The following is a 22872-nucleotide window of genomic DNA, read 5'->3' as shown; positions in this document are numbered from 1 at the left end:
GCGCTACATTGATGATATTCTCTTTATTTGGAGTGGAACCTTTCTCTAATTATGGTATGGATTTATGTTTGGATTTATTGTTTTACTTCTCATATATCTTGTCTTGGTGTTGAGTATTTTCTGATTGGATATTTTTTGATTGATATATATTTTCTTTTACAATCAGTTATTCTTGGATCTGTTTCTTTGGCAGCCAAGAAGTCTTCAACATGTCTCTTCAGGTATTCTTTGCAATCTTTGTTTTCAGTTAATGTGGTTGAGTCATGTGGCTGATCATGTGATTGATCATGTGATGTAGTTCTGTTGTGTATATAAGGGCTTTAGGGCTCATCAGTGTATGTGTTCATTGTCTGATGATGAGTCATTGGGCTCGAAACGTCACCTGTTGCGGGAACAAGTAATAAATAATTTTCTATTTTTGGAGCTGTGGTGTGCCAACTTTTTCTTTCTTCTCTCATTTTTTTGTGGTTGAGCACCCTCACTGAGCTTTTTCCCATCAGATGTGCGCACTTTGTGTTGAATCACTGTGACATATAGACAAATAAATGAAATAGAGTTGCATATAATATATACTACATCCCATGCTTTTTATGCACAGTTCAGAAGCCACAGGATGTGATCGTCTTTTTACTATACATGACATGACATATACATGTTGTGCATTTGCTAGTAATTCTCAGTGAAATAAACATTTTAATTCGAACAAAATGAAAAGAATAGATTTTTCATTTACATAAATAAATGTTAAATAAAAAAGTTATAAACAATAATTGGCACAGATTGATTGTGATATTATTATTTATAACTCACCCTAATCAACTGTCTTGTCTTAATACTGCTTCATTAATAATGTACTGCATGATGTTACTTAAATACTGTAATACTGTAGTACATTTGACAACACAATTGGACAGTGCAGGGCAGACTTGGGCTGGTTTTTAAATGCTAATTGACCTCCGAATAGGAAAATAAATAAAACCTAATAAAAACTTAAGTCTCTCTTTATCCAGTATAATGGCATCATGCTGTTGTGTCTAATAATAACACCTGGAAATTATACAAAAAAAATGCAGTTGATTTTTCTGGAAACTCCACCATGTGTCATCCTAAAGACCTTTATGGCATTCCCATGACAACATGCAGTGGTATGCTGAAAAGGGAAGCCTGGATAAACTACACTTCCCAAAAGCTCACCTCGGTGGCGGTCCACAGGGTGTTCTCCATCTTCAGCTGACAGCTGAGGCGTGATCCTGGGCACGGCATTCGCTTCACCTCCACCTGACCTTTGGCTGCATTCACCACCGTGTAATTCCTATCACACACACACACACACACACACACACATTTGCCTTCTTAGACTGCTTTGAGCTCAGCTGCTCCACTTGAAATCGGTTATGACTAACTTGCGAACAAGATGGGAGAGACAAAATAAGTGTTTTTTTATAAATGCACAAGAAGAGATTTTATTTGCTTTGCGTGTTTACATGGAGAACGGTGGAAACACTAACAATCTCAGATGCAAGAAAACAAACGCCACCAGTGAATTTATTGATGGTTTTCCATTTGAACATTTATAGTCAATTATACTGTTATGGAGCCAGCGTGGCTATTTTCTTCTACTGGGAAAGGAATGAAAATACATTTTGTTGATTTACCCAATTCATTAAGCCATTTCTAAAATCCTGATTCATAGCTATAGCTCTGAAGTCATTAATCATGCTGTACTCTGAGTAGCTCTCTCCTTATGGCTCAATTCCCCAAACGGGTCACTCCATCACGACACTAAATCGTCTCCTCATTATTATTGCGGCTGAAATTGAAAATCCAATTCTTAATAAAATGGACATTACCTTGATGATAGTAGACCTATTGAGATGTCCACTGTTAACTTATCTTCATATAATCTAATTAGCAACGTCAAAGCTTATGAAAGTGAAAACCTCTGATTCTGTTCTGTAATGCTATCACTTCTATAAAAGGTTACTGATCACAATTTACTGTCTTATTTGACTTGTCACTTGTATTCACTGTCCAAAATATGTTCATGCTTTTATGCTCGTGGAGATATTTCCCACCTAGAGTAGGTGGCTGGTGTGTGGTGATTTGTGTCCTTTCCACTTATATTCATGCAACAACATAAATGCACTATTACTTTGTTACATTTGGCCAAAGTGTTCTTGCCGTCGTTCCTTCTTTTTAATTAGATGAATGTTCTGTTCATTTACTCAGGTACTGTTACTTTTACGCAAGTAAAAGTATTTGGTGTCATCCAAAAAAACTACCTCAGAAAAGCGAAGACAATATCTAGTGAAAGATCCATTCACATTGCATGGTTAGCGCTCACAACTGATTAGATTTATATTTCAGAACAAGCAGTGGTGATGAGATCCAAACGATTCACTTTAAAATGGATTCTTTAGCTTATTAGATTTTCATTGTCTGTTACACCATCACATCAACTGTACGTAACATCATCTTACATGACTATGTTTTTTCATCAATCAAACGCTGCCACATTCATCTGAGATGCATTATGGAAAACTATTTCCCCTCCAGACTGCCAGAAATAATTTTGAGAAAAATGTGCCACCCCAGAGGTGAACAAATCAGTAGCAGTGCACCCTGGATAGGCAGATTTTAAGTCTTTATTCACAGTTGCCTGGCAGCAGAGTAAACTGAACAAGCAGAAAAAGAAAACAAAACCTACTACTTATTGACTTTTTGCAAAGAAAGGGTTCCATGTGGTATGCATGTTTAAACAAAGTGAATGCCATAACTATAGCTGATATTACCCGTTCTGAATCCCAGCACTTGCTGATGATGATAGGACGATTTATGACAGACAATTGTTTCTGAATCAGAAACATGCAGGTATGTGTAAACACTGAACAAATAGAAGAAAATACATTTTGGCATTGAGCTGTTATATAACTCTCCTCCTAGCACAATATTCAGTCACCTTGGAGGACAGAACACCATGTCATAGCCAAAACTTGCTGATTTTTTTTTAGGTAGAAACATTATTAGAAACTTAATTTTTTTAAATAAAAGAAAGTATATATTCAATAATATATTGCTTAGTCTACATTTAATACACTAGCTCACCATATGTTATTATATTATGTTAGCTACCGCTTTTTATCCTAGTCAATTTTTGGGCAACCAAAACATGGGACTGGGCAGCACACTGATGTTTTTATGGCCTGGTGGGCTCAATACTTTCAGACCCAACAGACCTGGTGTCTGTTGGTGCTATAAAACAGTCTTACACTTCCTAATTTTTTTAATGTAAAATCTGATGTGTATTTTATGACTTCTGCAATATTGGGTCAGTAAAAAAAAAAAAAAAAAAAAAAAAAAATTAGATTTACTTTGAAAAAGAAATGTTACAGAAAAATATTTGTATGTCAGTAAATAAAGTAACATATTACACACGATGAAAGCTTCAGGTTTTACCTGCAAAAGCAGAAGCAAATGCACCGTCAGAGTCTCTAGAAGAACTGTCACAGGTTCTCTAATATGCTCAGTAAAACTTACCAGCCTATATCCTCATAAAACTGCACAAATTGGACCCAAGTCCACTGATGCATTTCTAAAAAGAAAAGCAAATACTGACATTTCTGAAAAACTACTCTTTATAGTAGGTTCTTTTATGTAGAAACATTGAATTTTTCATTTTTTAAGGTGTCTTTGCTTTACATAATTTTTTTTTGGTGACATGCCAACTTTTGCACAATACTGAATAATACTGGGGATCCTGGGGCCTATACCATGGGTCTCAGGGCGCAAGGCTGGAGACACCCCGGACGGGGTGCCAATCCATCACAGGGCACAATCTTACACACACTACAAACAATTTAAAGATGCCAATCAGCCTACAACTCATGTCTTTGGAATGGGGAGGAAACTGGAGTACCTGGAGGAAACCCCCAAAACACAGGGAGAACATGCAAACTCCGTGCACACAGGGTGGAGGCGGGAATCGACCCCAACCCTGGAGGTGTTAACTACTGCTAACTACTAAGCCACCGGGCCCCCTATTATTATTATTATTATTATATAATTTTGACATAACATTATTAAAGTAAGCACATCCACTAAAGGTTTTTAGTTCCTCTGTGCACCTCTGATAACCTCTCTCATATATAGGATATATATATGTATAACGCACTCTGTATGGGACTTGTAGTTTTGCTGTGCTAGAGTAAAGACAAAGCTATCTTTCTTCTTGCATTTCTCAGGCCCTGAATGTGAATTACAGCACCTTTCAGGGCATCTCGAGGCCGCTCCATTTGGCATGATGACATGGCCGTGGATGTAATTGCCAACACCTGGGCTGTGAGATAAAAGCCGGCCATTCAGATTGTCAGGATGCCTCGGGTGTCTTTCTGAGAGACAAACGACAAAGCAGTCGTTCCTCATCTCACCTGGAAGCTATCTTCCGAGATGAGCTTCAGGCCTCCACCATTTATCTCACAGGAAGTCTGTCACGCATAATAACGAGTTCGTTTGCATCCTCATGAATATTAATCAATCCTCAAACAGATTTCTATGGGCCATGTAGTTCATCTCAATATTTTCACATTAGCTCAGGTTAATGGGGGGTTTAGTTTCACGACTGTGAGTTTTTAAAGGGGGTAACTGGAGTTAATGAGGAAGAGAGGAAGTGTGTGGAATACCCTGAACTGAACGGTACTCTGAAAGGCAGCGCTTGAAATGTCGATTAACATTAAAGACAGCAATGAAACAATTAAGGGGAATAATTAATTTTACCAATTAAATATTTAAAACGAGCAAATGGTCATATCTCAATCAGTTTTACCATGATTCATTTAGAAATATTTTATCATGGGTCATGACATGGGTTGTTAAATTTGTGGGGTTGCCTGAGACACAGATGGGGTCCCAGAGTCTTTTATAACGGAGTTCTATTTTAAACAAAAATTCATTAGCCTTGGCCATTTTTACAATTTGAAGCCCATCTTAAACCCATTTTACACCAGACCCTAGAGGCGCCACTCCAACACGCTCCCATGTTAATCTTTTACACCAGACGCCTGCACTATGCAGAGCAGTGTGAAATGAAAATCTCATTGGATTAACAAACTACATGTAACTATATAGAAACAACATGATGATCAGTACAGATACACTGCCAGTCAAAAAGTAAGTCGTTTAAGTTGTCTTTACTTCAGATTAATTGTTGTTTCCTCAAACATGTAGTTTTTTGAGGAGCTTGGGAATGTCGAAGCTTCAGCAGGAATACTGTTAAGATTTGAAAAGATGAAATCACAGTTTTCATTTGTGTATGTCTATTCTTGGTCATTTCAGAGTGTTATTCATTCAGTCCCTCCAGGATTTTGCAATCGCAGAAATTAATGCAAAAACCAAGCAGATTTTTCCTGTGACATCATCACAACACATTCAGCACATTCAGCCAATGCCCTCTTTGATTCACGTGCGTTGAATATGAGTACAGCTGAAATCTCATTACAGGTAAAGCTCATTTACCAACAAACACCACTGCGATTTCACCAATTCATGTAGCAAAAGCTGCAGGAAAAGCATTTTTGGCTGCAACAATCACAAAGAAAACTCTGCGAAATCCTGTTCATTATTGTTATTATAATATAGTTAGAGCGCAACAAAAATGAAGAAAACCCTCCTATGAACAGGTGTGTCCAAACATTTGACTAGTAGTGAATCTGCATGTTATATTTACTAAACCATTGCAAAAAACATGCAAAACTGGCCATGCTCTCAGGGAGGGAGGGAGAGTCTCTCTCTCTCTCTCTCTCACACCCATTAATTGCAGCAACACTAGCCAATCATGGGCAACTTTGAGCACATGCATGCGGAATAGGACGGATGGCACTTTCCTCAGTGTGTGTTACGCAGTCATGTGATGTGCATGAGCAGCGGTTTGAAAAGATGCGGTCGGCTGGCTTCACGTGCGTCGGAGGAAGTACACAAGGAAGGCTTCGACCTCCCTGGTTGATAGCTATTGTGATAGGCAGTCGCCCCGTCATGTGACAAGGGAGAGTTACCTGAGAGCTAAGCTTCATGTCCCAAATACTTGGTGTCAGGTGAAATGTGTTACTGAATTATATAAACACCTATACAATCAGAATCAAGCGAATGTTTAGTGCAGTACTTGCACACATGCAGCTAATAAACCCATGGAACAGAATTGAAAATGAAAACTACTTTCCAAAGGCTTGCCTGCCTACACACACTCCCACACACACCTGTTGTCTTTTTCTCCATCCCAGAAAATGGCACTGTAGCCCTGCAGTGAGGAGAGGAAGAGCTGACTGTGCTGCTCGCAGGGCAACAGGTACCTCAGACAGGCGAAACTCGGCTGCTGCATCTGTCTCAGGATAGGCATGGCTAGAGGACGCTACACACACACGCGCACACACACACACACACACACACACACACACACACACACACACACACACACACACACACAATCAGACTGCAACAGGAACATAAACATAATTGCACCCCCGCAAATGTTCTATCCTTCTATCCACAGGTAGAGACCAAGACTTTCCTGCATCATTTTTTGTGTCCGATGAAGCAGAAACATTTTCTAGACTCAGGAATTTGCTATTTATTTTTTGTCCTCTTTATGCTTCTACTTGAACAGTTACAGGAATGTACACAACAACTAGTGTGGCGCTAACATAACACTGAATCTCATAGATCAAATTAACATTATAGAGTACCACAGCACTAGTGAATTCTGAAATCTGATTGGTCAGGTGCTGTTGATTGATTGGAGTGTCATTTAAGCGTGGTATAAGAGGGATAAAACAATACAGGAAATGAATAAACTTCGGGGTGGTAAGAGTGACTCAGCTTCATGTTGGGCTGCATCCCACCACCCCATATATCAGCATCATGTTTTATTCCATCAATCCACAATAAATATTACTATACAGTATAATAATAAATATTTTCAGGTCTGACAGTTGAATTTAGATCAAGACTATAGCTAAAGCCTCAGCTTGGAAAACAATGAGATCTGAACTAGGGTAACACTAATAGGAACAATGTGAAACTATATTAATAGGGGGGTGAAGTTACTTTTTAGAGGCAGCACTGTAAAAACAGCTAATGAAACATATTTAACAATGTGATTCATATATAGATTTTTCTTTACAAAAAAACAGAAATTTCAGGGGGTGCATCTTGTACTCTGGAGTAGCTTGTTCTGAAAATTTGGCACATACTTTTAGGTCAAATTGCAATAACGCAATGCTGCACACGACTTAGAGAGAAAATCCTCAGTAATTATATTTTCATGCCTTTTTAGAGCCATTAGTTTACAACTCCGACCTACTCACACTAATCCTACTCAAGCTACAAGCCATTAATTTATCTACTACTTTCATGCAGAACTGTACTTTAAACGATTGACTAAAAGACATTTATGCACTCAAATTCGAAAAGCCATTTTATACCTTCTCTGGTTTGGTCTCCCAGCATTCCTGCATCAAAGCCTGCAGGCAATAGAACTGAACTTCCTCCGGGATTCCCAGAACAGGCCGGATGCCCTTGGAGAGTTTCTTCGCTATCTGCAGCTGGTGATGACCCAATGATGGCCGGCGGCCAGACAGCAGCTCATAAAGGACCATCCCATAAGAGAACATGTCCACCTGAGAAACAGCGATAGAGGAAGAGAGAAGAAATCATTCAGAAAGGACAGGAATATGTGCTTTTATTAGTGACAAAAGACAAATGTATATACTAATAATTGCTTTGTGGAGCTTGACACATGGGAAAATGTACAGGAGAGTTAAAGAGCTGGCACGGTGTCTCTTCTGTAACATCCCTGGGATTTATATTTGGCTCCTGGTCCTTCATTGTACAACAAAACCCGGACAGAATGGAACCAGGTCATATCTGTGTTATGGCGTTATCAAAGTTATGCAATTTCTGTGAATGAACCAGAACCCTGGCTAATAAAAGAACACTGTGTTTTTAGAAAGGAAAGCCTTGCCAAGTGAGGAAAACAGAGCCATGGTTTCCCCACAGTGCTGAAGGTACAGTAGCGTAAACTGACATAACTCAGTAAGTATGTAAGATATGTAGGAAGTGAGCTGGAGGCAGAGGCTCGTCTGGACCAATCTCATATAAGGAAGTGTACTGCATTCCTTTTGCTTGAGCATGGCAGCCTCTGTGGCTACAGTAAAATCTGAGAAACACATTAAATTCCTTAATTACTCCCAGACCCATTTATCTCCTGAGGCTACTTTCCAAGGTACGTTATACTTAATCTGACTCATTTTTGTCAGTTTAAGAATCCCCATCTTTAAAGGTTCATTTGCTTTGTAGTGTTGATGCATTTTTTTTTCATTTTCAGAAAATAACCAGATAATCTTTAAATGTTATTTGTATTGGATTCCTCTTAAAAGTATTGTAAGCTACACATTAATGTAATTTATCACCACTGTTACTTACTGTTAGAGTAAACATTCTTTTTAAACACCCAAAGCTGTGCTAGCAGTGATCAGACAAACAAAATCTACTTATATAGTAATTCAGAGCTTCAGCATTTAACACTGCTATATAATGACTTCATCATTAAGATGGGCTTCTAGGCCTGACAGAGGGATTAAGGTCTATTAGAATTGTCAGACTGGCATGTAAAAATAGTGACTGGCAAATTGCTATGGTAAAAAACATTTCGAGATGGGCTGTTAAACGGTGAAATTCAGAGTTTCAGTATTAATCTTGCTTAGCGTGGTTAGGGGGTTCGATTCCTGTCTCCGCCCTCTCTGCGCAGAGTTTGCATTTTCCTCCGGGTACTCCGTAGTGTGTGAATGGGTGTGTGAATGAGTGTGCGATTGTGCCCTGCAATGGGTTGGCGCCCCGTCTCGCGCTTTGTGCCCCGAGACCCCTGGTATAGGCTCCAGGCTTCCTGCAACCCTGTGTAGGATAAGCAGTAGAGAAAATGGATGGCTGGATGATTTTTTTCACAGGTTCATTTATGTCCTGCATAACAGACTGACACGCCCCTCAAGTGGAGAGGCACTGCCAGGGCTCCTCACCCGACATCAGTGTCCAACATCATTAATACTCTTATGGCTGAATGAGCACAAATTCCCACAGTCATGCTCCAAAATCTAGTGGAAAACCCCCACAGAAGAGTTAAAATTATTACAACAGTAAAATGGAGATTAAATCTAGAATGGGATGTTCAAAAAGCACATATGTGTGCGATTGTTCTGGTGTCAATATAGTTTTGTCAGTATAGTGTATACTTATATTTTCTGCAAGCAGACAGAAATTCAAGGGCGCAAGTCATGATCTACAGTCTGGAAAACGTGAGCTTCCTGAACTAATATAAACAAAGTATAAACAAGTACATTTCTAGACATTGCACATATGCCTTACTTGGTGATATATTTAAAATCCATTGATGAAGCTCTGAAGTTGGTGGTTGTAAGCCAGACTGTAATATTTGGTAATATTTGTTTGCTGGATCATGTGAACATAGTGATTCATCCAAACTCATAACCATCTGTAGTGTATGACATTAGCCATGCTGGACACAGTGTACAGTAAAGTTTTTAGGAATTGGTTAGAGGGATCATTCACATACAGCAAACCAAATTAATGAATTGACTAATTAAACCCATAACCCCTAATTATGCAGTATTGGATTAGTGAGTGGTCATGCTTTAAGTGGAATCAGCTTCAACATTCTCAGGAATCATGTGAACAAGATTCAAGCACTTCATGTTGTTCTAATATGATGATACATATGGGAATTCAGGATTTGGAGCTTTGGTGTGTAAAGCACTTTCCCCCAACCCTTACAACCATTTTTATCACTTCCCAATGAATTACCGTTTGTTATAAGGCAGTGCTGTTCAATTCTCAATTCTGATTGGTCATAAGGTGGTAATTCATTTTCTAACACCAGCTCTGACTGCAGGTCCAGCCTCAGGGCAAATCACAGGTTTTTAATTAATACACTTGTTCTAACACATTATAATTTCTATAGTAACAAATAATACAGAAAGTTGGAAGTCAGGCACTCTACATAGATGTAGTAAAAACACGCATAATTTTTAGAAGGAGTCTCCAGTGTCAGTGCTTTGTTGCTGGTCTTTTGGCAGAGGACTTGTTCAATTATAAATGTAAAAACTGTTAGTAGTAAATTGCTGTGGCATAAGAGGAACAAAACACTTCAGGACATGCTGTTGTTGGAAAATAATCAACTTTGTGGTGGTTACAGCCACCCTCTTTGACCAAACTTGGTTCACAGCAACAGATCTAACCTCAGAAGATGCATCTTGACATAATCTTTTAGGGAGGTCGTTGGGAAATCTGAGCTGAAGTTAAAAAAAAAAAAAAAAAGATCTAGATCTAAGGCTTTATCAACATTGCTGCTAAAATGGATTTCTACCTTTTCTTTGAGGGGTTTGAAACAGAATTGACAGGATGAGAAAGATTTAAAGCCTTAGAAAAAACCTCAAGGTTCAGCATCCCACACCAACACAGGCCACTCAAAACAGCTGAATAAGCCGAACGAGTATTAACGCTGTTTCATGTAAGAAATGTCAAGAGAGTCATCTATTCAGTTCTTCTATTACTCATATTAGTCACTGCAAGGAATCAAGGCAGATTTGTGCAAACACTTTTATCTTACAATCCTTTCAACTGTCATCATTTTAATGCAGCTAATTAATGCTACAAGATAATCTCAGTAACCTGAAGAAGTTTTGTTCTTTTTTAATAATAAACAAAACAAAACAAAACCAAACAGCCAAATGTCCCCACAAGGACGAAACTGTCAGATAGTCCCATACTTGTGGGGTCCCCAACCAAATATAAATCACAAAATCACAAATAAACACAAGTTTGTCTAACTAATGCTATGTCTGCATGTAAATGTAATCCTGACCTTAACCTCAGTAACTGAAAAGAAACCAGAAAAAAAACACTTTAAATTAAATGATAAAAAGTTAACATAAATACAGAAATAAATAAAGAAAGAAAGCAGTTATTCTTGGTGGGACCAGCCAAATTTCTGAATGTCAAGGTCAAAACTATCCGATATTCCCATCCTTGTGGAGACTATCCTTAATGTGCACGCATGCACGCGCACACAGGCTGTGGCTCAGGCGGTAGAGCGGGTTTGTCCACTAATCACAGGGTTGTCGGTACACATACCTCTGCATGCTAAAGTGTTATTGGGCAAGACACTGAACCCCAAGTTGCTTCTGGTGGCATTGCTGTGTGTGTGAATGGGTGAATGAGAAACAGTGTAAAGCTTTCAGAGATTGATTAGGATGGTACTGCTTGAAGTACCATGGAAATGGTTTTGGACCTCAATTCCACATGGACATTCTCACTGTGGTTGCTGGGACTACGGTTGCTACTATGGCCTTGGGACTGCAATTACCACATGCAGTTTTGCACTCAGGTCTCCATTGGTGAACAGCGGACTATTTCAACAAACAGCCTTCATATAAAAACCATAATGAACTTTTACTTTCACACTATCCGTTGTTACCCAGATGAGGATTTTTTCCCTTCTGAGTCTGGTTCCTCTCAAGGTTTCTTCCTCATATCATCTTAGGGAGTTTTTCCTTGCACCGTCGCCACCGGCTTGCTCAATAGGGATAAATTCACACACTTAAAATCTGTATCCTGTGTTTATATGTTTCTGTAAAGCTGCTATGAAACAATGTCCATTGTTAAAAGCGCTATACAAATAAAATTGAATTGAATTCAATTAAAGTGGTTAACCGCTAAGGTTAAAAGGCGCTATATAAGTGCAGACCATTTACAATTTACACACACACACACACACACACACACACACACACACACACACACACACACACAGGCTACAGAAACATGATAATGTAAAAAGGAGTTAATGGTCACTGTGTACTTTTCTTATCAGACCACAACACACCGAAAAAATACATCCTTTACTACAGGATGTCCTGGTGATCTTTTAGCTACTCAGTTATACTCTGTAAACACTGATCTAAGCTCTTGTTCTGTCTCTTGGCTGTAACCTGTCCTCTGTGATCGTCTTAAAACAATATGCTCATATGCAAAATCCTATCTATTTTCAATGCATTTCATTCTTTTCAGTGCATATCTGCTTACTAATGATCAAAATCCCATGATCCGATGTCACCCACAAGACAACTAGTTCCCTATTCAGCCTGGTTCCTCTTAAGGTTTCTTCCTCATGTCATCTCAGGGAGGTTTCCCTTGCCATGGTCAAAACTATTAAAACTATTGAAACTGCACAGAAAGCTGAACTGATTAACACTGCAATACCGAGTCAACAATACTTAAAAATTGGCTAAAAGCACAGCGTCAGAGAACCAAATTCTTTTAAACTTTTATTCTCTGTAGTTTTATCCGGGATAAAACAAAATTTTGCATCTGGGAGAAAAATTGTATGTGGGAGAAACAAAATTGTTATATTCTGCAGTAGTGTTATAAAACAAACGGCCCACAGATCTCAGTATTAATATTTAACATTGTTCTAAAGAGATGTCTGTTTAGCAAGATGTTACCAAACTGATGTATTTTTATTTCACGTTAAGAAAGTGTGCTTTGGTTTCCTTTTTTCTATATATGTCATGCTGTATTTGGATCACAGTGGAGACGATGTGAAATTGCCTGGAAGTCCAGTTAACTAGGCTGAAAAGCGGCAACTATCATAATTTAACTAAAAAGTATAACAAGCTAAATATCTTCATTAATGCAAAAGACTATGGGAAATTAAGCAAGTAGCCGAATCCCAGAGAGGGGTGACTTTATTTAGCTGTAGTCCTTATCCTCTTCTGAAAATATCTCTGGTAATGAAGCATGATAATTGAACCCTCAATTTTAAAAAAAACAAAACAAAACAAAAAACAAACCCATTTTTTTTATTAACCCATGGCTAACATTTCAGTTCCCTAATCACACATAAAGACGTTACTTGTTAGCAAGTTACTTTTCACTCAAAGTGTTTAAATGTGAGCTAAATGCGTTTTGTGATAGCAATAGTGTTATCTAACAATTTTTGTGATGCATCTGAATTTATTCCCATCTGCATCTGAATTTGCTCAGTTTTGACAGTATTTTGACATCTTCAAATTCTTCTTTTCTGGAAATATGGACTAGCATCCATCCATCCATCCATCCATCCGTTTTCCATACCGCTTATCCAACACATGGTTGCAGGGGAGCCTATCCCAGGCAACTCAGGACACAGGGCGGGGGTGGAAGCCCATTGCACACACATTCACACTCCCATTCACATACTGCGGACAATTTGGAAATGCCAATCAGCCTACAACGCATGTCTTTGGACTGGGGGAAGAACGGGGATAACCTTGCCCCACTTGTCTAGCATCCAGTTAAGCTAATCAAAAGAGCTGTTAAATATAGTTATTAGCAACAGCCAGCAGCAGGTGGAGGGATTCGGAGAAGAACAGCATGTACCACAGCACTGAGAAATTCATGAACCAATAGGGGCTAAACACACACATGAAACTAAGGATTGCTTTGCGGAAAAGTCAATATGGAGTAGTAGCTTTTCTCATCTGGTTGTTGGATAAGTTAACACAAAACAAAACAAAACACCTGGTGATCATTATACCAAGAGCCTACTGACAAAGCATGCCCGCTGTGCAACTGTCCTGAGTACCTGGTCTATAGATTTGTCCAACTCTAATTTGGGAGTGCAAAAAAGATATGGAGGGATAATTTTTTTTAATTGTTAAAGCTTTTTCTCATGTTAATCAGGAACATCCTTCATGTAATAGAAACTTGAATATGAAATGTGGTGTTATGACCTGAACCCAACATATTGGTTAAATTTACTCACTGAGGAAGAAGGACAGAACATTCCCCCACGAAGTCTGTTCCTCGTATCTCATAAAAACATGACACAAGCCAAAAATGTGTTTCAGTTTCAGGAACAGTGGGGTACAAGTGGAAAATGGGAATTTTATGGGTTATGAAAAAGGACCAAAACCATTGAAATCCTCCCGTTACACCAATAGTTTATTTTAGGAGATTAATCAGTTTGCATTTTCATCAAATGCAAACCTGTGTGAGCGGTGCTACTATAAAAAGGATACTGCACTGTTAGTAAAGAGTCCTTTATCATGGTGATGTCTTTAATGGCAAAAATGACAGAAGGCCATTTGAAATTACAGGCTGAAAAAGCGAGACCATCTCAGGTTTCCTATGATGAAGTCATTAGGTTTGGGCACTGAGAGCATGGGTGAGGTTGTGGTTTTGTCAGAGAATGTGGCAAGGATAATCATGGGGATGAAGTCATCATATAAATGACTTCAGCTACTGCTTCCTATCAAAGTACAATTTTGGCTCAGATGAATCACCACTCTAGGAATGATTCCAGGTCAGCTCTTATCTCTCTGAACATTTTCATCAGAGTACAAAAAGAAGAAATTTGGTAAATTCTTTACATGCTTATTGTTGAGAGATTTGAAAGGCACTTTATGAAACAAACCTTGTTCTTTACAACAAGTGGTCATTTTCATAAAGCAGGATTATTCAATATTGTTGGAAGGTGAGCTACATAAAAACCAAACAAAACTAAAATCATGGTGGGCTGCTTTGCACAATCAAATAAAAATCTGTAACTACTTTAAAACAAAGCCCAGGATCCAAAATGTTGTATTTCATCAAATAATCATGTGAAGAGCTCAACAATACCGTACAATTCATTGCAAATAAAGGAATTTCACTGTGCATCTGTATATGTGATCAATAAAGACTCATTATCATTATTATCATTACTATATTGTTTCATGAGCCTGCTGTGCTCATGTTTTTTTTTTTTTTTTTTAAAAACAAAAGAATTAACTAAAAATGTGAAGTCAGTCCATCACAGGACACCACCCACACACACACCCACACACACACACCTAGGGGCAATTCAGAGTAGCCACTACACTAACTGACATTTTTAGGAAGGCTGGTGGAAACCAGAGAACCTGGAGGAAATCCACATGAATCCAGGGAGAACATACAAAACCCCACAGAAAGCTGAAAGATGGATAGTTTTCTTAATTTTAAGCAGATTCCTCAAGATGTACTCAAAGATCTGCATACATTTTCTCTTTTCTACCTCAGCCAAGTGCAAAACCATATGTAAACTTTTTTTGTTATACTTAAAAAATGTTTTTTTTCCGAAAACCGGGTTGAGGAAAACCTCATTATTTTGGTTTAAAAAATAAAAAATAAAAAATAAAAAAGAGAGACCTGCATGTAGCATGTAAGACTGTGTACCTTCTCATCATAGACAATGCCTGGGCGGATCTCAGGAGCCTGGTATCCCGGCGTGCCCTCCACTCCCAGAGCTCCTTCATGAAAAGACTGGCGGGATATGCCATAATCAGACAGCTTGACGTTGACCGAGTCCTCCACCTGCAGCGACCACACAAGGATGTTGTCTGACTTCAGATCACAGAAGATTATGTTCTTCTTGTGCAGGTAGGCCAAGCCTGCAGCAACCTGATAGGCAGCTTTGAAGGTCAGCATGTAGCCCAGGGGCATGAACAAGGAGCCTGTGGACAGCAAAAGACACAGGAGCTTCCAGTAGTCAATATTATGCCTAGTGTAATGGTAGCCTCAAGTCTTCATTAATTCATCATATATTTTTTTACAACTATTTAATCATCTTAATTAACCACTTTATCTGGGTCAGTGTCATGGTGGATGGATGGGATGCCAGTCCATCACAGATTTTTGGAATCATTCTTTCATTTTCTTTTTTCTTTTATTACTGGAAGTCATTATGACAGCCAACTGAGAAAGTCAATCTAGACTTCTCTATTCCAGTTTCTCTTCAGGGGTCCCCAGATGTTCCTGAGCAAACTGTGAAATATAATCTCTCCAACATGTCCTGGGTTTGCCTTGGGGTTTCTATCCAGTGAGACACCCATGAAACAGCTCTAGTGGCCACCAACCAGGGGCATCCTCATAAGGTGTCTGAACCACCTCTCCTGCTTCCTCAATTCAGAGGAGCAGCTTCTCTCCAAGGCTCTCCTGGATTGCCAAGCTCCTCACCATATCGCAGAGTGTAAGCCCACCTATCCTACAGAAGAACCTCATTTCCTCTACCCGTACTGGCAACCTTATTCTTTTAGTCACTAAGATTTTTGGAATTAGAAAAAATTATAAAACTCTTAATAATTCAAAATGATTAAATGCAGATTGAATTAAATGATCTACATGAATGAGAATTCACAACTAAGAAAAGAAAGAAAGAAAAAAAAAGATATATAAAAACCAAAAATACACATCACACCCCAAACTAAAACCTATACAAATATTTAAAGGGAGTTAAGTAGATCAAGTGTAAGACTTAAGCAGAAAGAGGTCCAAGAATGATCAGTAATCAAACCTTAATCAGAAAAGAAATATGAAGAATTTAATCATTAGTAGTGCATTCATGTCATGTTCAAATTACAGTAATAGCAAGTTTCTAATTTCTAAAAGTGCCACGTCTGTATTTACCAGTCAGAATTTTCTGAACGCTTCAGCTTGACAGTGTGTGATGCTATGCTATAAACAACCATGACCAAAAAGCATATAGGTGGGTTTTAGTTCAACTTTTTAGTTGAACAGTGAAATATAGCCTTCATATCTGTTAGCGACTCTATTTTGGTTTTGTATGCATTGCCATAGAATTGCTTCTATCACAGGGTAACTTACTCTACCCTAGTGGAGTAAGTTACCATCTTTTAATTATCATAATTCTGTCATGACACGAACACAGTGCATTAATAATCCATGCTTGTAAAAGCAGCCTGTTCTGTGTTGTGTGCCCATCTCACCTTTGCTACGTTCCTCCAGCACTGTGTTGAGGCTCCCAAGTGGTGCCAGCTGTAAGGCAAAACACAGCGGGTGGATGCTGATGCCCAGCAGGGCCACGATGCAGGGGTGCTGCAGGGTGTGTAACATGCTAGCCTCCTGTCGGAACTCAGAGAAGCTTCTGGAAGCGTCCATAGACTGCAGGTGTTTCAGCATGGTGTCTGGGAGGAAACGAGAGGGCATTATTGAATGCGTTCTGAGGAAGTTATATCAGGCTTGGCTAAAGGATCTTCGCTCCCAATGTTTCTCATATTACAAACTAGAATGAGAGACAACTGAAAACTGATACAAAATAAAATGTTAGGAAATAAACAACTGTCTAGGACAAGGATTGTCAACTGGTGGACTGTTGTCCGGTTGCAAACCCAACAAACCAAATGTTCAAAAAATACTGGAGCAGATGATCAACTTATGGACAAAGTAGTTAAAGTTCAAACATGCCACTTATTTATTTATTTTTCTAAATTATATTATCTGCCAAAATGCTCCTGGCCACGGTCTGCTGTGCCCTTGTCTGGATTTGAGCTCACTATGATAGGGTGAACGCTTTTCTGTTGCACCACTCAACATAAACATATTATTTTATAAATTATTTTACTGAAGGAGGCATCATCAACACTGGTAATATTTTTCATGAGTTTTTAAAAATCATGATTTGACAACATGGATTGTTAAAAACAGTCAAAACAGAGGTTTCATTTGTTCAGAGTCTGTGGTGCTTTTCAAACGCTTCAAACTGGTATCTTACTTATAGCTATCAATTAATTAACAATGGTTAAGTATTAAAAGGTAACCTGCCATTTCGTCCTATTAGTTGCTTACCCAGACCTTTACAAACAAAGGGGTATTTAGTTGAATACCCTTGGTCTAATGGGCTATAAGTTAATCCAACAAAAATTGCAGATATGGGGTTCAATTGGTAGAATGGTACAAAGTGTTCATACTATTGTCAGGAGCATTGAATTTCCACAATATCATAGCCATTTAAGCCATTTGGCTTAAAGCATTCCTTTAAGCTTTATGTGAGTTATAAAACTGCTACCACTTCTGTATACAACATGTGACATCAATAGAGGAAACCATCAGCCACCAGTTACCTGAGTGGAGTTGAGCGACAATGAAATTTTGTAGCTGGAGGGCTCGTAATGGTCTGGCATCAGCTCTTGTGACCATAAGCCTTAATAAGCAGGGATACTGTTTCTCTCCAGCTGTGCGGAAGTAGTCACATGAACTCTACAGTAATGCTATAGAAGGTAGTTTCAGCATTACACAAGTTGGCTGTTTTAGAACAGGGTTGTAAGTCAATTTCTTAAATGTGACATTGAGTTCAAAAGTTTGGAAAAAAAAATAGAGGTTTAGAGGATGATGGCAAGACTGAGCCGGTTAGGGATTTCTTCTTAGGGGAACGAATGTTTGAATAAAGAGCACTCTCAGACTAATACTGTTTATCAGAAAGATTATAGAGCTGACTCTTTATTTTGGGAGTTGGCTCTCTATATAGGAAGTGTCAAACATACATGTTTGAAAGCAGTACAGGGTCAGTATACAGGGTACTGGTATCCTATTGGCTGAAGGATTTTACTCTCATCTACCTCTGCTGTTCTGATCTCAATCAAATGAGCCACTACAGCCCATGATTAGCTTAAGAGAGGCTGGAAGGGTCCAAAGGTCAAGCTATGGACACGTGTTGACTCCTTCAAGCAAAGCGCGTCCAGCAAAGCTTGGCAAGATTGGACAAGCTTTTTTTCAATACAAAAGTAAAAAAAATAATTGATTGAAAACACCTGACTCTAATTTCACCTTCAAATTAACTGTTAGTCCTAGAGGTACACATACTTTTGCCACTAATATTAGTAATATTGGATAATTTTCCTCAGTAAATAAATGACTAAGTATAATATTTTGAATATATTTATAATACTTGACTGCGTTAACAAATACATTCGACAAAAAATGACATGGAAACATGGGCATTCATTTAGGTTACATTCCAATCTTGCCTTGATGTCTGCCTGCAGAGAGCACAATGGATAAACCAGTATAATAAAAGTTATGATAAAAAAGTCAGTCTGCTTACAGATATCGAAAACCTTGCTGGCTAAGTAAGCTTCTTTTTGCATAGCTACATGCTGTAGTGAAATGGCTATTTGAAACAGCAGACTTTAAATAATACTGAATATGTACTGTACCCTCAGAAACTATTGGAATGGTGTTTACTGACTTTGAGAGCAGAAATATAGCGGCCATACTACAAGATGCAAATCACTCATCAGCAGTAAGAATAGGAAAGTCAAATTGGTAAAGAAAATACAGAGACACAAAAGTTCTGGAACCAAGATCAACCTCCACCAAAGTGATGGAGAAAGAAAGGATCTGCTCATGATCCAAAATATACAAGCTCATCTGTGAAACATGGTGGAGGTAGTGTCATGGTTGGGCTTGTATGGCTGCTTCTGGAACAGGCTCACTAATCTCTATTGATGATGTAAGTCATGACTTTAGCAGCAGAATGAATTCAATAGTTTACAGGAACATTTTTCAGCTAGTTTACAAAGAAATGCATCCAAATTAACCGAGAGGAAATTTATCATGCGGCAAGACAATGATCCAAAACACACTGCCAACTTAAAAAAGGACTTTATCTGGGGGAAAAAAGTGGAAGGTTTTAAACTAGCCATGTCAATCACCAGACCTTATCCAAATTGAGCATGCATTTCACCTCCTGAAGTGGAGACTGAAGGGAGAAAAACTCTGAAAAACAACAACTGAAAGAGGCTGCGGTAAAAGCCTGGAAAAACATCACAAAAGAAGAAACCAACAATTTGGTGACGCCAATGAGTCGCAGGCTTGATGCAGTTATTCCAAGCAAGGGATATGTAACCAAATATTAAGTGTTATTTACTTTAATTTACTTCAAGACTTGATACAAAAGGTTCTATGTTTTATGTTGCTTAACACATCTAGATGTAAATACCAGGAAATAAAAGCTGAAATCCTAAACTCTCGTCTCATATCCACCTTTTGATCTCAGACCCAATTGTCTTTGGTGTATAACACAAACAAATGAATTGTCCGTGCCATTCCAATAATTTTGGAGGGGACTGAACGCATGTGCAAGATGCTATACTATATAAAGTATGTGATATTGGACTTGTGAAGTGATACAGTGATTTGTACATTATCATGAACTATACAGAATGTGAAGAGGGGTGCTGCCAAGTGTCCACTGTGCAGCCACAGCTCTGGGGGGAATAATCTGTTTGTGTGTCTGGTTGTTCCAGCTTTGATCGCTCTCAGTCTTCCGCTGGAGGGAAGCGCTTCAAAGAGGTGATGTCCAGGGTGAGGGGGTCAGCTATAATCTTGCCAGCACACTTCCTGACCCTGCTGTCATAAACTCCAAATTAAAGACATTTTAATTGGGAATTTCTTCTGACAGGAAAACCCCACTGCTTTAGTGTTCTACATATAAACTTTACAGGGTCTCACAGGACAACTAACCAAAATAACTCCATACAGGGTGCTTGATGAAACCTTTTTCTGCATTATTGTAGCATGTACAGTTTATCAAATTTACATCCATTTCTGAGAATGACAACCACCAGAGGGTTAATACATTTAATGTACTTGTTTGGTCTGGTTTTTCCATGTGCATTTATGAGCAAAATGCATTCCTATCTATGGCCTGCTATATTCAGAAAGTTCTTATGAAACTAAAACAGAGGAACTGAAAAACTATAAATGGAAAAGCAGCTGCATGGCTACAGCATCCTTTTTTCGTTGTTCTTACAGGCGAAGGGAAGGTGAGAAGTGAAACAAGAGCTGTGATGAAAACACAAAATGTGTAAATAGTGACGCTTTGCAATTCTTTGTATTTAACCTGGCAGTAAAGTGCTTGCTGAAGAGCAGATCTGCTCATCTGCTGTGGCTTACTGTCCTGAACACTGAGATTTACAGATCAGCATGGGGAAAAATCTGAAAGCATAAAGCAGGGGATTTAACAAATGCTAAGTTCTACATTTAGAAAGTATAATACACATGATCCTGTCTGCAAATGCCATGTGTGTTTATTTTGGGCTCTGGACATCCTGTCTGCCTGAAAATACAGAAAATGTTAAGCCTTATGAGAGTGCAGGGCTTGTTTTACTAAAACCTTGGTAAAGCCGTATTCATCAGGAAATCTCTTTGTTTTGTTTTCATGTTTGCCATTTATAATAGAGGTGAGATGTATCATATTATACCGCAGCATGGTTGAATAATGTGTTGATTTTTTTTTTATAATACTGCACGGTTCTGATGGTAGCTCCATCTGAAATTCAAATCCTAGGTTGATATTAATACACTCATTCTAATATGCAAATAATAACATTATAATAACAACTTGCACACTAAGGCCGACACTCTGCATCATCTAATCCTAATAATAAACAGCCTTAAAAAGTGCTGTTATTTAACAAAGAATTGCATATAATTGTTGATATGGTTCCATTTATGGAAGGAGTCTCCAGTGTCAAATTTCTCAGTATCATGACAAGTAGTGTTTTTTTTTTTTTTTTTGTCTGATTAAATCCAAGAGAGAAAAAAAGGAGAGCATGGTGAGAGAAGGAGGGTTTTAAGCAGCTAAAATGTAAGTGGTGACAAGAACTCGCTTCTTTCACAGATGTTCCACAACATTACATGGATAAAAAGTTGATTCATGGAATATGATTTACAGTTTTCTTTCATTGTCATCGAAACCATAAAAGCTGTTAACGAATAAATCAAATGTGATATAAAATATGAGCTGCTGGATAGCCAGGTCACAAAGCTCTAAAGCAGGCTTCTGGCTGGCTGCGGCACTTTTTTTAACATCCAAAAATCATCCCAGCTCGTCTTGTAAATTTAGCATCTAAAATGGCAAATAGAGCAATTCTACTTTTCTTTTTTTTTTGCAGCACGATTTATTTTTTTTTAACACCCCCAATTTGTCATCTGCCGTTGCACAGTTACCTCTGTTCACTCGTGCTGCAAGAATAGACTGATGCACTGCAGACTGGAAGCAGTGTGGTTATGCCAGATTGGATGGGCAGCTATGAAAGATAAAAGAGTGTGAGTATAAAGAAAGAACAGCACTGAAAGTAGTGGAGTATGACTCAGCATAAGGGAGAGTTGTAATGTGCTCTGCTGAGTTGGCTGATAAAGACCCACACACGCGCACACATACACATCTTCTGGCCAATAATGAAATGCTTATTCAACATAACCATTGCAGAGATTCATTCACCCATATCTGGAATGCATGCAACCACAATCTAAAAATAGCTCATTTTGCACCTTGCTATCCAGCACACTTTAAAGCTATAGTGTATGTAGCTGAATCAGCAGTTTGCATGATGCTACACTGGTAGCCATACTGGTTCTTCTACAATGTGTGCGTGTAGGAAAAAGCATTTAGATGTCAATGTCATGTTATCTCCAGCAGTGTACAATTGTGTGCTCAGTATTATTTAGTTTGAAGCCTTATTTCAGCTACAAAATAGAGAAAAAGGAAAAAAAATAGTAAGATGTATAGTACACACTCAGGAAAAAAAAATCACTGTACAAGCACATTTCTGTTCCCAGATGTACAACCAGCATAAATGTTCCCTCAAACAAGCACCACTGTTCTCTATGGTTCACTTATGCACCATCAATAAACATCAAGGTCCTCTAAAGTAAAGGTACAAAACACACAGCCTTGATATTACTCCCATACGAAATGCTTGTAACCTTAAAAATACACCCTAGAGCTCCTGAGAGTGTGTGGTGAGTGGAGAAAGCAGGAGGGAAGAGAGAAATGGTGGTAAGTATTTAGCCCAGCTGGCTAATCTGACGTAACCGTGATTCATCAGCGCTCCTGCTCTCAGCTGTTGGGAGCTCAAGCCGGATATGAGATCAACAAAGCTCTGACATTTGACCTCGAACACAGCATGAGCCCAAGGCTCACTTTCAAGAAGAAGCCGAAGATTAGTT

General features: G+C 38.5%; 1 protein-coding gene across 1 annotated transcript in view; it reads right to left on the bottom strand.

Moving 5' to 3' along the window:
• Positions 1-22872, bottom strand: part of lrrk1 (leucine-rich repeat kinase 1) — a 122074-nt gene that overhangs the window by 19605 nt on the left and 79597 nt on the right. Inside the window, exons 26-30 of the mRNA XM_053635604.1 lie at positions 16848-17045; positions 15298-15575; positions 7473-7667; positions 6249-6400; positions 1195-1312 (exon numbers count right to left, since the gene is read on the bottom strand). Coding sequence (XP_053491579.1) covers positions 1195-1312; positions 6249-6400; positions 7473-7667; positions 15298-15575; positions 16848-17045 — 941 coding nt within the window. The remainder of the gene's footprint in view (positions 1-1194; positions 1313-6248; positions 6401-7472; positions 7668-15297; positions 15576-16847; positions 17046-22872) is intronic.

This window comes from Ictalurus furcatus, chromosome 10 (assembly GCF_023375685.1).
Source record: "Ictalurus furcatus strain D&B chromosome 10, Billie_1.0, whole genome shotgun sequence".
Lineage (NCBI taxonomy): Eukaryota > Metazoa > Chordata > Actinopteri > Siluriformes > Ictaluridae > Ictalurus > Ictalurus furcatus.
The sequence above is the reverse complement of the archived record's forward strand: the minus strand, read 5'-3'. Positions and strand labels throughout refer to the sequence as shown.